Source organism: Salmo trutta, chromosome 23 (assembly GCF_901001165.1).
Source record: "Salmo trutta chromosome 23, fSalTru1.1, whole genome shotgun sequence".
Lineage (NCBI taxonomy): Eukaryota > Metazoa > Chordata > Actinopteri > Salmoniformes > Salmonidae > Salmo > Salmo trutta.
The window spans coordinates 34872090-34888062 of NC_042979.1; the positions used below are offsets into that span (position 1 = coordinate 34872090).

Here is a 15973-nt window from a genome sequence, read left to right on the forward strand (position 1 = left end):
TTAACTAGTTTCAGAAAAGTTGACTGTCTCCACTCAGATTGCCAGGAGGGTGATGTTGCGGTGCGCAACAGGCACTGGCCTTTCTCTTCGATCTGAACGAACAGTGCCTGGAGTATGTCAGATTCAAGACTTTAGACGTTAATATTAATTATCCTACATTATATTTGTGCAACATGGCTGGCGTTTAGCTTATATGTAATCAAGTCTCATTAAAATGTTCTGTACATTTTACAAACATACACTTAAGTTTTTCTTAACAGAAAAGCTCATGTTTTTTGGTTTTCAAATCCATTTTAATTGGCTATTTTGGTTAATGGCCTTGGTGCCCTAGCAGATGGCCTTGTTGCCCTGGTAGATTGGGCATCTCTTGAAGGCCAATGGCCTTGCCTTGATTTATATTTGATGACTTTGACAGTGTACGTGTAGCTCTGCAGCACTGCGTCTCTCCAACAGCACCCTGGACAAGCTAAATATTTTGCGTACCTGACTATCTTTGGAAAAGTGGATACTGCTTATCAGGGGGCACCATATGTTGTTGGAGGTCAGTTTCTGGTCAGTTTCTGAGCTTTCTGAGCTCGTCTTGGTCAGTTTCTGAGCTTTCTGAGCTCGTCTTGGTCAGTTGAGCTCAGAAAGCTCCACCCTCATCATCTGCCGCCCTAGTGGTCCTCCTGCCTAATAGGAGGGCTGGTCCTGTCTGTCATTCTGAGCACAGTTAAGCACCCAGTGCAGATGGCTCTGGGAGTTCTCTCATACATTTGGTGATTTTAAATCTTGCCTGTCTTTTGTCCGCAGCCAAATTTTCTTAACGGAAACCCTGGTGTGCATGTGTTTTTTTTGTGTGCATTACTGTATAACTACACTACTAGTCCAAAGTTTTAGAACACCTACTCATTTAAGGGTTTTTCTTATTTTTACAATTTTCTACATTGTAGAATAATAGTGAAGACATCAAAACTATGGAATAACATATGGAATCATGTATTAACCAAAAAAGTGTTTAACAAATCAAAATAAATATATTTTAGATTCTTCAAAGTAGCCACCCTTTGCCTCGATGACAGCTTTGCACACTCTTAGCATTCTCTCAACCAGCTTCATGAGGTAGTCACCTGGAATGCATTTCAATTAACAGGTGTGCCTTCTTAAAAGTTAATTTGTGGAATTTCTTTCCTTCTTATTGTGTTTGAGCCAATCAGTTGTGTTGTGACAAGGTAGGGTGGTATACAGAAGATAGCCCTATTTGGTAAAAGACGAAGTCCATATTATGGCAAGAACAGCTCAAATAAGCAAAGAGAAACGACAGTCCATCATTACTTTAAGACATGAAGGTCAGTCAAAATGGAAAATGTCAAGAACTTTGAACGTTTCTTAAAGTGCAGTTGCAAAAACCGTCAAGCGCTCGGATGAAACTGGGTCTTATGAGGACCACCACAGGAATGGAATACCCAGTTACGTCTGGTGCAGAGGATAAGTTCATTGGAGTTACCAGCCTCAGAAATTGAAGCCCAAATAAATGCTTCACAGAGTTCAAGTAACAGACACATCTCAACGCCAACTGTTCAGTGGAGACTGTGTGAATCAGGCCTTCATGGTCTAATTGCTGCAAAGAAACCACTACTAAAGGACACCAAAAAGAAGAGGAGACTTGCTTGGGACAAGAAACACGAGCAATGGACATTATACCAGTGGAAATGTGTCCTTTGGTCTGGAGTCCAAATTGGAGATTTTTGGTTCCAACCGCCATGTCTTTGTGAGACGAGGTGTGGGTGAACGGATGTTTTCCACATGTGTATTTCCCACCGTAAAGCATGGAGGAGGAGGTGTTATGGTGTGGGGGTACTTTGCTCTGGACACTGTCTGTGATTTATTTATTATTCAAGGCACAGTTAACCAGTATGGCTTCCACAGAATTCTGCAGCGATACGCCATCCCATCTGGTTTGGGCTTGGTCCCACTATCATTTGTTTTTCAACAGGACAATGACCCAACACTGACCCAGGTTGTGTAAGGGCTATTTTACCAAGAAGGAGAGAGATGGCGGCAGGTAGCCTAGTGATTAGAGCGTTGGACTAGTAACCGAAAGGTTGCAAGATCGAATCCCCGAGCTTACAAAGTAAAAATCTGTCGTTCTGCCCCTGAACAAGGCAGTTAACCCACTGTTCCTAGGCCATCATTGAAAATAAGAATTTGTTCTTAACTGACTTGCCTAGTTAAATAAAGATAAAATTAAATTAAAAAATTTAAAATAAATTATAAACAATAATTTAAAATAAATAAAACAATCCCCCGAACTCAACCAAATTGAGATGGTTTGGGATGAGTCGGACCGCAGAGTTAAGGAAAAGCAGCCAACAAGTGCTCAGCAGCCAACAAGTGCTCAGCATATGTGGGAACTTCTTCAAGACTAGTGGAAATGCATTCCAGGTGAAGCTGGTTGAGAGAATGCCAAGAGTCTGCAAAGCTGATATCAAGGCAAAGGGTGGCTATTTGAAGAATCTCAAATTTAAAATATATTTTGAATTGTTTAACACATTTTTGGTTACTACATGGTTCCATTTCTGTTATTTCATAGTTTGATGTCTTCACCTATACATTGTAGAATAAGTGTTTTTATAACTTTTGACCGGTAGTGTATATGTGCGTGTTTTCTAGATGCTGAAGGTTGTGAATGCGTCTAACGAGCATGTGATCAGTGTGGGTGCTGGGTTCAGCTCAGAGGCTGACTCACACCTGGTCTGTTTCCAGAACAACGAGGGCATCTACCAGACCCAGGCCAACAGCCAGCCTGGCAAGACACGCACAGGTCAGTAACAACCCAGATTGCCCACTAGAGGTCAGAATAAACTGTTTGTTTTTTTTGCTTCAGAAACCAGGGTTGTGTTCATTAGGGCAAAATCTAAAATGTTTTGCAACAGAAAATGATAAAGAATGTTTCTTATTGGACAACTACATGTAGCCCACCCCTGTTTCAGTCAGTGTTTTTTTTTCTATTTGGTGGATAATGAATACGTCCCAGATATGAAGCAGGTGTTTCTTTTGGAGTTGTGGTCTTGACTAGTTGAAACATTAAGTAGTTCTTGCTTGTCTTTCAGTTTTATCTATGATATTGTGTTATTCTAACCAGTGTATTATTGTGTTATTCTATAGTGACGGGGGCCAGCTTCGTGGTGTTCAACGGGGCTCTGAAGGCCTCGTCAGGCTTCATCGCCAAGTCGAGCATCGTGGAGGACGGCCTGATGGTTCAGACCCCCCCAGAAACCATGGAGGCCCTGCGTGCCGCCCTGAGGGGGCAGACTGACTTCCACATCCCCTGTGGCAAGGCTGACGGAGGGGAGCTCCGGGACAATGTCACCGTCCGCTGGATTGACTGGAGCTCCCCCATCAACGCTGGGTAAGGGATATGATACACACTAAAACATACAGACTCATACACATATAATGGTGATCTTCTCCCTGGTGCATGATTGGTCAATGAATTAATTTATGTGTGTATGTCCCTGTAGTGTGACCAGTGGTGTGGACAGGAAACCTCTGGAGGGGGTCCACAGTGTGAGGATGCAGCAGGACACAGAGTTTGAGTCGGACGGACGCACCATCAGGTGTACTGAGGTAGGACACAAACACACAGGTCATACATACAGACATGGAGTTCTGTTCACCTTCTGAGTCACATCTCTCTGAAACACACACTTGTAAACACACACATTCAGTCACTCAAACCTGTCTGTCTGTACCTGTCGAACCCCATCCTTCTGTCTGTCTCTCCCTCGAGGTGTTCTACTGGCTGAAGACTCCAGACGTGTCCCTGTCTGCGGTGCTGCCGTCCTGCAGTGTGTTCCACAGGGAGATGGCTGTGGCCAGCTGTAGTGCTCTGACCCCTCACCTCTCTGTCCTCTCAGCCAGTGGCATCAACTCCCTCGCCCTCAGAGTCTCCACACACACTGACATGGTAACTAATGTACTAACACACTGTAATGATATGAAAGGGTATCACTTTGTGACTAATGTATCTGTGAACAGAGCTATAAAAACATTTGATTGATTGATTGATTGATTGATTAATTGGTTGATTTAATATTCTAGAAACAAGACCCACTGGAACCAAACAAAACTGTAAGGATATTAAGGATCTTAACTGAAGTGTGTGTGTGTGTGTGTGTGTGTGTGTGTGTGTGTGTGTGTGTGTGTGTGTGTGTGTGTGTGTGTGTGTGTGTGTGTGTGTGTGTGTGTGTGTGTGTGGCAGGTGGAGTACCAGGCCGGTTCAGGAGGCAGGCTCCTACCCCAGCGCTATATGAACGAGCTAGACAGCGCACTTATCCCCATCATCCACGGAGGTTCAGCCAGAGTACCACAGACAGCCATGGACATGGAGTTTATCTTCTACATCACACACACTGTCTAACACACACAGTCTCGCACATGGAAATACAAAAACTTTTAAACACTGTATGTGCCATTACACACACACACACACAGCCTGGATGTCTTTTCATAGAGTAAGAGGCTGGAGCTCAGAGGACCTTGGACAAACTGACAGAACCTCTGTAGACAAACAGCCAATCAGGCGTGGCTAATAACTGAACTAAAGACACACGCCGCCAACGGCAGGACATTCCCACAGAGTCTCTCTCTGAAGGCCTTAGAGAATAGAGATGTAGGCCGTTGTTCCAGGATGGACAGTGGAGAAACTGTAACAGTGACATGGCTTTAAGTCTGAGAAACATTATGAATTCTGCTTTAACCCACGAGGCCAAACACTTAGCACAAATAACAACAACAATCCCAAAAAGAATGAACTCTCCTGAAACTGACTTTTCTCATCTCTTCCTGCTCTGTCTTGACTTCTTGCTGACATCTGTCTGTCAGCCAGCCAAGGAGCACCTTGTTGAATATTTCCAACCGACACTGTCAACAAACTGCTTTCTTTTCTCTACTCTTCTTTTAATGTATTTACTGTATATTTAGAATGACCACATGGTAAAACAATGATGAATTATATTGAAGTTACTTGATTGACAGCTGTATACCAAGCTTGAGAAGAGCAGCATGACATGAGACACTGAAGTGCTTTGTAGAAGTTTCTAGATAAACTGTTATTTGAGGATGTGAACGCTATTTTAGAATGAGGAAATTCTAGAATGTCGTTTTGAACTTCCTCTCTCTTCATCGGCAGAGTGCAGAGTCTTGTTTGGCAGACCAGTGGTCTCTCCAGTTGTGTTATATGTGGGGAATTCTCTGACAACCCTCACTGTCTTGTCCAAATCTATAGAAATTATATCAAGCTTTTTTAAGCTTAAAGTACTATTTTTTTTGGAACCGTTACGTAAATGGAATCGATGTTCGTATTTTTGATAGGACGTTAGCTAGCTGAGTCACTTTCGCAGGTGCATTGCAAATAAGGCCTGAGGAGCATGGGAAAAAACGATGGACAAGAGTTTCCCCTGATGATGAACACTGTAAAGGTATTAAAACTTCCCTTCACATTTGTCTGGCCTGAGTTATTAGCTGCCCTAGAAAGCCTTGAACCAGCCAGACACATTCTTCAACAATATCACCGATACTGACTGATGTTATTGATATGGTCCAATCTTATTGATGAAGGTGAGTATTAATGTAACATTGATCTATATAAATTCTTATTGATGCATATGATTGACGTTGATTGACCATATCTTAATTTCTCATCCTGTTGTGTTGCGGCGCTCTTAAAACCCTCTAGTCGACATAATAAGTAACATAAAAAAATCCCCATCAACATCTGTCAATTTAAACTAGAGTTATCTGTGCGTCTCATTCCACCGCATCCGCCTATGGCGGCCTTCCGCGTCTGCGGTGAAAGATGGCAGAGCTACAGCGGTGTTTGTCAGACCATGAGACATCCCAAAAATCAGTCTCACGAAAACGTCTAACGTCCGAATGGTTTGCCCACTCTATGGAAAAGGGAGACTCACAAACACGATGGTGTTCTCTGTATTGCTCTACGGGACTTGTCTGAAGGTAACAAGCAGTGGCGACCCCAAGCGCCCCAAATTTGTAGCAAAAGAATAAATAAAAATAAAATAAAGCTTTATGCTTGCCTGTTTAGCATGTTCATTTGGCATTCATACATGTCACAAATCAGCCTGCAATCAATGTCAAAAAAATATATATATTTATAATCATTGAGTTAATAAAGCTGCATACAAACATGGGTTCGACTCACTCATTGCTGTATGTTCCTGCCTGACAAACACTTAGTTATACATGTTTTCGATTTTGTGGCTATAGTAATCAGCTATAATCGAAAACATCCTTGGGAGGTCCCTACCCCATTGAAGTTGAAAGGTAAAATGGTTAATGGTAGGGTTATGGTTGGATTAGGGTGGGGGGGGCACCCTGGATTTTGCCTCAAATCTAATATGAGGTTCAAAATCCAAGATGGCTGCCATAATACCATCTGATGGCGGTTAAATCTATTCTATCACGCCCAGAAACCTTCTCCTTTTACTCTCTGTTCCGAACGTACTAGACGACCAGTTCGTATGGTCTTTAGCCGTACCCTTATCCTACTCCTCCTCTGTTCCTCTGGTGATGTAGAGGTGAATCCAGGACCTGCAGTGCCTAGCTCCACTCCTATTCCCCAGTTGCTCTCATTTGTTGACTTCTGTAACCGTAAAAGCCTTGGCTTTATGCATGTTAACATTAGAAGCCTCCTCCCTAAGTTTGTTTTATTCACTGCTTTAGCACACTCTGCCAACCCGGATGTCTTAGCCGTGTCTGAATCCTGGCTTAGGAAGACCACCAAAAACTCTGAAATTTCCATCCCTAACTATAACATTTTCCGCCAAGATAGAACTGCCAAAGGGGGCGGAGTTGCAATCTACTGCAGAGATAGCCTGCAGAGTTCTGTCTTACTATCCAGGTATGTACCCAAACAATTCGAGCTTCTACTTTTAAAAATCCACCTTTCCAGAAACAAGTCTCTCACCATTGCCGCTTGCTATAGACCACCCTCTGCCCCCAGCTGTGCCCTGGATACCATATGTGAATTGATTGCTCCCCATCTATCTTCAGAGCTCGTGCCGCTAGGTGTCCTAAACTGGGACATGCTTAACACCCTGGCCATCCTACAATCTAAGCTTGATGCCCTCAATCTCACACAAACGATCAATGAACCTACCAGGTACAACCCCAAATCCGTAAACACGGGCACCCTCATAGATATCACCCTGACCAACTTGCCCTCCAAATACACCTCTGCTGTTTTCAACCAAGATCTCAGCGATCACTGCCTCATTGCCTGCATCCGTAATGGGTCTGCGGTCAAACGACCATCTCTCATCACTGTCAAACGCTCCCTAAAACACTTCAGCAAGCAGGCCTTTCTAATCGACCTGGCCGGGGTATCCTGGAATGATATTGTCCTCATCCCGTCAGTAGAGGATGCCTGGTTATTCTTTAAAAGTGCCTTCCTCACCATCTTAAATAAGCATGCTCCATTCAAAAAATGTAGAACCAGGAACAGATATAGCCCTTGGTTCACTCCAGACCTGACTGCCCTTGACCAGCACAAAAACATCCTGTGGCGTACTGCATTAGCATCGAATAGCCCCCGTGATATGCAACTTTTCAGGGAAGTTAGGATAGCTAAGGCTAGCTTTTCAAACAGAAATTTGCATCCTGTAGCACAAACTCAAAAAAGTTCTGGGACACTGTAAAGTCCATGGAGAATAAGTGCACCTCCTCCCAGCTGCCCACTGCACTGAGGCTAGGAAACACTGTCACCACCGATAAATCCACTATAATTGAGAATTTCAATAAGCATTTTTCTACGGCTGGCCATGCTTTCCACCTGGCTACCCTACCCCGGTCAACTGCCCGGCACCCCCCACAGCAACTCGCCCAAACCTCCCCCATTTCTCCTTCACCCAAATCCAGATAGCTGATGTTCTGAAAGAGCTGCAAAATCTGGACCCCTACAAATCAGCCGGGCTAGACAATCTGGACCCTCTCTTTCTAAAATTATCTGCCGAAATTGTTGCAACCCCTATTACAGGCCTGTTCAACCTCTCTTTCGTATCGTTTGTGATCCCCAAAGATTGGAAAGCTGCCGCGATCATCCCCCTCTTCAAAGGGGGGGACACTCTTGACCCAAACTGCTACAGACCTATATCTATCCTACCCTGCCTTTCTAAGGTCTTCGAAAGCCAAGTTAACAAACAGATTACCAACCATTTAGAATCCCATCAAACCTTCTCCGCTATGCAATCTGGTTTCAGAGCTGGTCATGGGTGCACCTCAGCCACGCTCAAGGTCCTAAACGATAACCGCTATCGATAAGAGACAATACTGTGCTGCCGTATTCATCGACCTGGCCAAGGCTTTTGACTCTGTCAATCACCACATTCTCAAATGACTGCCTCGCCTGGTTCACCAACTACTTCTCAGATAGAGTTCAGTGTGTCAAATCGGAGGGCCTGTTGTCCGGACCTCTGGCAGTCTCTATGGGGGTGCCACAGGGTTCAATTCTCGGGCCGACTCTCTTCTCTGTATACATCAATGATGTTGATCTTGCTGCTGGTGATTCTCTGATCCACCTCTTCGCAGACGACACCATTCTGTATACTTCTGGCCCTTCTTTGGACAAGGTGTTAGTTAACCTCCAGACAAGCTTCAATGCCATACAACTCTCCTTCTGTTGCCTCCAACTGCTCTTAAATGCAAGTAAAACTAAATGCATGCTCTTCAACCGATCGCTGCCCACACCTGCCCGCCCGTCCAGCGGTTCTGACTTAGAATATGTGGACAACTACAAATACCTACAAATACCTATTAATTGTGTGTGGTAGCTCGGGACATTACATCTCCGCTTGTTCCCAGCGCCCGTTAAACTGCTCGGCTCGCTAAGTTTGGGAGGTCTTTTAGCGAGTCAGTTTCAACCTCTCAATAGTTCTGTTAGACCCCTTTTTTCTGCTACACTCATGATCAAGAATCAGAGTTTAGCGATTAACGCATTTATCAACTCAGGTGCAGATGGCAGCTTTATAGATGCCGACTTGTTGGAACAGCTGGGGCTTTCCAAGGAGAAGTTACCGGAAGCCATTGAAGCAACCACTCTGGACGGCAGTAGTCTGGCACGTATCACTATGAGGACTGAACCGGTTAAGCTGTTGTTGTCAGGGAATCATTCAGAGGTTATCTCCTTCTTCATTCTGCCTTCTCCCCATGTTCCTCTGGTTCTTGGATACCCCTGGCTGAGAGAACACAATCCCAAACAGGATTCTTTTTTGTGAGTAAGAAGGATGGCTCTCTTCGACCTTGTATTGATTATCGGGGGTTGAATGATATTACGGTCAAGAACAAGTATCCCCTACCATTGATGAGCTCAGCTTTCGATTCCTTACAGGGTGCTACGGTGTTCACGAAGCTAGATCTACGCAATGCGTATCATCTGGTCCGGATCAGAGAGGGGGACGAGTGGTTGACTGGTTTCAATACACCAATGGGTCATTACGAGTATCTGGTGATGCCGTTTGGATTGACCAATGCTCCAGCAGTGTTCCAGAGCATGGTTAATGACGTCTTGAGAGATATGATCTGTTTGTTTGTGTTCGTTTACCTGGATGACATTTTGATCTTCTCTAAGGAGCCTTCCAGCCACGTCCAGCATGTCAAGCAGGTTCTGCAGCGATTGTTGGAGAACCGGCTGTTTGTGAAGGCCGAAAAGTGTGAATTTCACGCCCACACTACATCCTTCCTCGGGTACATTAAGAGATTAAGATGGATCAAGAGAAGGTTAGGGCAGTTCTGGATTGGGCCCAGCCCGATACGAGATTGCAGCTCCAGAGGTTTCTGGGGTTTGCGAATTTCTATCGTAGATTTATCCGTGACTACAACCGTGTGGCCGCTCCATTAACTGCCCTGACTTCTAGCACCAGGACCTTCAGTTGGAATCCTGATGTAGACCGAGCATTTCTGGAATTGAAGAGTCGATTCAACAACGCCCCGATTCTCTCTCAACCTGATGCTGCTCGGCAGTTTGTCGTGGAAGTGGACGCATCTGATGTGGGGGTTGGCGCCATCCTGTCCCAGCGAAGCTCCACTGACAGTAAACTCCATCCCTGCGCCTTCTACTCTCGTTGTCTTTCGTCTGCGGAGAGGAATTACGATGTGGGTAACCGGGAGCTTCTCGCGGTGAAACTGGCCTTGGAGGAGTGGCGTCACTGGTTGGAGGGAGGGGAGCAACCGTTTATTGTCTGGACTGACCACAAGAATCTTGCTTACGTGCAGTCGGCTAGACGTCTCAACTTGCGTCAGGCCAGGTGGACTTTGTTTTTTGGACGCTTTCATTTTTCCCTGACGTTCCGACCTGGGTCTAAGAATGGCAAGGCGGACGCCTTGTCGCGGATGTTCTCCAAGACAGAGGAGAGTGGGGCCAAGACTGAGACGATTCTTCCCCAGAACTTCGTCGTGGGAGCAGTCACATGGAGGATTGAGGAGGAGGTTCTGGCGGCCCTTCGGACACAGCCCGGTCCCGGTAACGGTCCACCCGGTCGGTTGTTTGTGCCTGAGTCTGTCCGTTCTGCCGTCCTCCAATGGTCCCACGCCAGCAAGATGGCTTGTCACCCGGGGGTGGCTCGGACGATGGCGTTACTACGCAGACGATTTTTATGGCCTGCCATGGGAGAAGATACTCAGAGGTTTGTTGCTGCATGCCCAGTATGTGCACAGAATAAAAGTGCCAATCGGGCCAGCTCTGGACTTCTTCACCCCCTACCTATTCCCCGGTGACCATGGTCACATCTGGCCCTGGACTTTGTCACTGGATTTCCCTCTTCTGATGGGAACACGGTCATTCTGACTATTGTGGACAGATTCAGCTAGTTCGCCCACTTTGTACCCATCTCCAAGCTTCCCAATGGCTCTGAGACATCCGAGATCCTGGTTAGGGAGGTTTTCAGGGTTCACGGGTTGCCCAGTGACAAAGTTTCCGACCGTGGTCCTCAGTTTACCTCTGCTGTCTGGAAATCCTAATGTTTGGCCATTGGAGCTACTGTCAGTCTCACATCTGGATTTCACCCCCAATCTAATGGTCAGGCGGAGAGAGCCAACCAGAAGATGGAATCCATGCTGCGCTGCCTTGTCTCCTCCAACCCCGCCTCTTGGGCCTCTCAGTTGCCATGGGTCGAGTATGCCCACAATACTCTCCCTACATCTGCTACTGGGATGTCTCCCTTCCAGTGCCTGTACAGTTACCAACCTCCCATGTTTCCTTCTCAGGAGAAGGATCTCTCGGTACCCTCGGTCCAGGCCCACATTCGTCGTTGCTACCGGACCTGGCATCGGGCCAGAAAGGCTCTCCTTAGAGTTTCTGACCGTTATCAGCTCCAGGTGAATCGTCGCCGGATTCCAGCCCCCGCTTATGCCATCGGAGATAAGGTATGGTTGGCTACACGGGATCTTCCTCTGCGGACTGAGTCGAAGAAACTGTCACCGAAGTTCATTGGTCCGTTTGTGGTGGAGAGAGTGATCAATCCTGTTGTGGTTCGACTCAAGTTGCCTAGAGCGCTCAGAGTCCACCTCACCTTTCATGTCTCCTGCCTCAAGCCTGTGCACCTCAGTCCTCTGCTACCTCCTCCGCCTCCTCCTCCTCGGATGATCGGAGGTGGTCCAGTCTACACAGTGCGCCGCATCATGGATTCTAGACGGCGGGGTCAGGGTTTCCAGTATCTCGTGGACTGGGAGGGGTATGGTCCTGAGGAGAGGAGTTGGATTCCTTGGCGTCAGATCCTTGATGATGCCCTCCTTCGTGACTTCTACCGCCTCCATCCTGGCGCTCCGGGTTGTCCGCCCGGTGGCGTTCGTCGGAGGGGGGGTACTGTCAGGAATCCCACTTCCTGAGTCTGTTTTCTGCCTGAGCTGACTGTTTTTTTTGTTTTGGAGTCTGTTTCCTGAGGTTCCTGAACGCACCCTGTCTGGTTGCCAGGCGACGAAGCTAGGCGGGAGATCTCTCGATTACCCGCACCTGCATCTCATCAGCTATCTGCACACCTGGTCCTGATCATCACCTCTCCACTTCATAAGCCCTGACCTGACATCCATTCCCTGCCGGATCGTTAGCAATGAACAGTATGTTGTGTCAGCGTATCAGCCTCATGTTACCAGAGTTAGTTTTGTTGTTCTGTACTTTTTGCCGGTTACTCACCCCCGTTTACTCTGTCTACAGTCATCCTCCCGGAACATTCAACTCCCTTGCCTGGCCGTCGGTGGTTGCAGTGACATCATTGGATCTGCCTACTCACAATCTTCAACTCACCTCCGCTGCCGCTCCGTCTCCTGGATTATTCTATTTTTACCTCGAGACTGTAAATAAATACTCACCTTCATTTTACTCACCTTGTCCTGGTCTGCTTCTGGGTTCAGCTTTAGAGAATCGTGACACATCCAACCTTTTTATGCGAGTAAAGTACATGTCGGATATAGAACATTTCATGACAGCCCCGATGGAAACCGCTAATTTGTCGGTTAACTTTCCAAATGTCGATAAAACAAAATACTCCAAACAAGGTGTGATGCTTTTGTGTCTGTAAAATTAATAATGCGAGAAATGGCGGTGGAAACTATATTGATATAGTAAGTAACCATCATCATATCTAAGTGAACATGGGAGTCACGCAATGACATGTGTGGTCCTCCCACTACGACTCAGGAAACGATGCAGTTTATTAGGCTGCAGATTAAATAAATGATGATGAACTTCACAGTGTGGTGAAAGTGCACAGTGAAAAGCTTGATGCTCTTTTATATATCAAAGGTCTTATTCTGGTGACATGATGAATAATGTTTGGCTGCCGTTTGACAAATAAAAATATATTTTGTCCATAATAATCTCATCGTGTAGACTAAACCCGCACTGTATCTAAACTGTTGGCTAGAACGCATGTGCCAAGACCAGAGTGGGCACATGTCATTTTTTGGGGGTCAAAACCATCAGTGGAGTTGAAGATGTGATGGAACAACACAGCAAACTGTATGTGTGCTGAAGGCAGTGTCCCCAACCGCTACACCACCCCAGCCCACATATTAGTCAAATTATACGGTGCATTCAGAAAGTATTCAGACCCCTTGACTTTTTCCACATTTTGTCAAGTTACAGACTTATTCAAAAATGTATTAAATTAATTGGTTTACTCATAAATCTACACACAATACCCCATAATGACAAAGCGAAAACGGGTTTTTAGATTTTTTTGCAAATGTATAATAAAACATAAACATAAATACCTTATTTACATAAGTATTCAGACCGTTTGCTTTGAGACTCGAGATTGAGCTCAGGTGCATCTGATTTCCATCCTTAACTTGATTGGGGTCCACCTGTGGTCAATTCAATTGATTGGACATGATTTGGAAAGACACACCTTTCTATATAAGGTCCAACAGTTGACTGCATATCAGAGCAAAAAAAAGCCATGAGGTCTAAGGAATTGTCTGTAGCGATCCGAGACAGGTGTTGAGGCACAGATCTGGGGAAGGTTACCAAAAAATTTCTGCAGAGTTGAAGGTCCCCAAGAACACAGTGGCCTCCATTATACTTAAATGGAAGAACCACCAAGATTCTTCCTAGAGCTGGCCGCCCAGCCAAACTGAGCAATCGGGGGAGAAGGGCCTTGGTCAGGGAGGTGACCAAGAACCAAATAAAGGTGTGCCAAGCTTGTAGCGTTATACCCAAAAAGACTAGAGGCTGTAATTGCTCACAACGCTGTGTTAGCAGTTGATGTTATTCTTCAATGACACAAACCCCAAAGCAAATCGGGGACAAAAATTGATTTATTTGAAAAGGACAAATCATAGATGTTATGCTGGGAGGTAGATGGTAGATGTTCATTTCCCCTGTCCTCAGCTTTTCTCCACAGAACAAAGAAACAGGATGCCACTTATAAGCCCCCACCCTAGCCAGGGATTGACCAATCAGAAGTCCTTGCAGTACCACATTCCACAGATGTTAACAGCTGTTTAACTGAGACGCAACTATTTCCATTAACAATTCCCTATTGACCATTAGTACTCTATTTCTTTTTTAGTACTCTCATCCTCTCATCCTCTGCGCTGTGTATTTATCTTCAAAATATTCTTATAGGTGCTTCGACAAAGAACTGAATAAAGGGTCTGAATACTTACGTAAATGTGATATTTGAGTTTTACATTTTTTATAAATATGCGCAAAATTCGAAAAACCCGTTTTTTCTTTGTCATTAATGGGGTATTATGTGTAGATTGATGGGGGAATTAGATTTTTTTTTTTTTAAATCACATTTCGAGATATCCAATTGGTATTTACAGTCTTGTCCCATCGCTGCAACTCCCGTACAGACTCGGGAGAGGCGAAGGCCGAGAGCCATGCATCCGCCAAAACATGACCTGCCAAGCCGCACTGCTTCTTGACACACTGCTTGCTTAACCCGGAAGCCTGAGTGTCCTGAAGTCGGCGTGCATGCGCCCGGCTGCCACAAGGAGTCGCTAGAGCGCGATGAGACAAGAACATCTCTGCCGGCCAAACCCTACCCTAAACCGGACGATGCTAGGCCAACTGTGCGCAGCCTCATTGGTCTCCCAGTCGCGGCCTGCTGCGGATTGAACCCGGCTCTGCGCCACTCTGCAGGCCCGGGAAAAAACGATTTAATACATTTTAGAATAAGGCTGTAAGGTAACAAAATGTGGAAAAGTCAAGGGGTCTGAATACTTTCCAAATGCACTGTAAATACTATATTTGAATTATTTAACTATTCATTAATTGGTCCACAAGTCAAACTGACAGATAGTTGAGAATGTCATAGTGTGAACTTCACCGCAACATCACTGATAATGTGCATAATGTAGAAAGTTTCTACTTTTTCACTTTGCACTGCCCGCCAGAATCATATCACCTATGCATGGTTACATCGCTAACGTTACCACAAATTGCTCTCTGTTGATAATGAATTACTTCTGTCATTTTGTCACCTCGCCTTTTCTCGCTGATATCAAATCAAATCAAATGATAGTGGGACATCGTCGGTCAGCATTGATAAACATTAACTATATGACCTCTTCCTGACTAAAATCTGTTTCTTTATAGTTAATGTACATGCCAAGAAACGTGGTAAGTAGTATTTGTATGTGATCGTTTAAAGCTTCTGTTTGCTCATGTTTCATGTCCAAAATTGGAAGCACTTCAGTTTCTAATGGAATAATCTGCTTTCTTATGTCTGCAGAATGTCTCAAGCAACACCTAGGTAAGCATTGTGTGTGTGTGTGTGTGTGTGTGTGTGTGTGTGTGTGTGTGTGTGTGTGTGTGTGTGTGTGTGTGTGTTTGCTTCATGGCATTATAGACTATAACACAAGCTGTTATAATGTTATGTGTTACCATTACAAAATGCTGTATGTTTATCCCCTTAAATTCTGTGAACAAAAATACGTATCATGGTGAGTACAAACGAAATCTATCAGACAGAGGGAAAGTGTTTGTGTGTGTGTGGGTGTCTGTGTGGGTGGTTTTTGGTTGTAATGCTGAGAATTTCTGTAATTGACAGATACTTGTTGTAATCCCTTTTGATGTTTGATGCTTGAAATTATAGTCGACTAGATGTTTTATAACTGTATGATTATATAACAAAAACACAGTCTAATTTACAATCCCTGAATACTATTTGAACCATCATTTGTTCCATTCCAGTTCCTATCACCCTAATCCCTGAAACAGCACATTATTCTCTCAATGTGGTAAGACAAACACTTACAAAAGAGAAGGAAGAACAGAGATTAAAAAGTCATACTGTCCTGGGAAATCTGCAAATAACGGGGACATCTTACTTTGTTGTGGATGTGGAACAATCATGGATTGTAGGAGTGGTCAAGATGTCCATCAACAAGGAGAAGAAAGTAAGGTTTGGACCTAAAGATGATGCCTGGACTCTGAGGTGTGTGGAGGGTAAAGTAAGAGTTTATGATGGGA

The 15973-nt window shown here is 45.0% G+C and overlaps 1 protein-coding gene across 6 annotated transcripts in view; it reads left to right on the forward strand.

Annotated features, from left to right (window-relative positions):
• The window catches only part of LOC115159881 (zinc finger FYVE domain-containing protein 16), a 50350-nt gene extending 44867 nt beyond the window's left edge, over positions 1–5483 (forward strand). For 5 of the 6 annotated variants that reach the window (XM_029709968.1, XM_029709971.1, XM_029709969.1 and 2 more), the window contains 5 exons: positions 2653–2803; positions 3148–3391; positions 3504–3609; positions 3773–3949; positions 4244–5483. In XM_029709968.1, the coding sequence (XP_029565828.1) occupies positions 2653–2803; positions 3148–3391; positions 3504–3609; positions 3773–3949; positions 4244–4402 (837 nt within the window). In that variant the 3' untranslated portion in view covers positions 4403–5483. The remainder of the gene's footprint in view (positions 1–2652; positions 2804–3147; positions 3392–3503; positions 3610–3772; positions 3950–4243) is intronic. The other variant, XM_029709972.1, reaches the window with a different exon arrangement.
• Positions 5484–15973: the final 10490 nt, after the last annotated feature.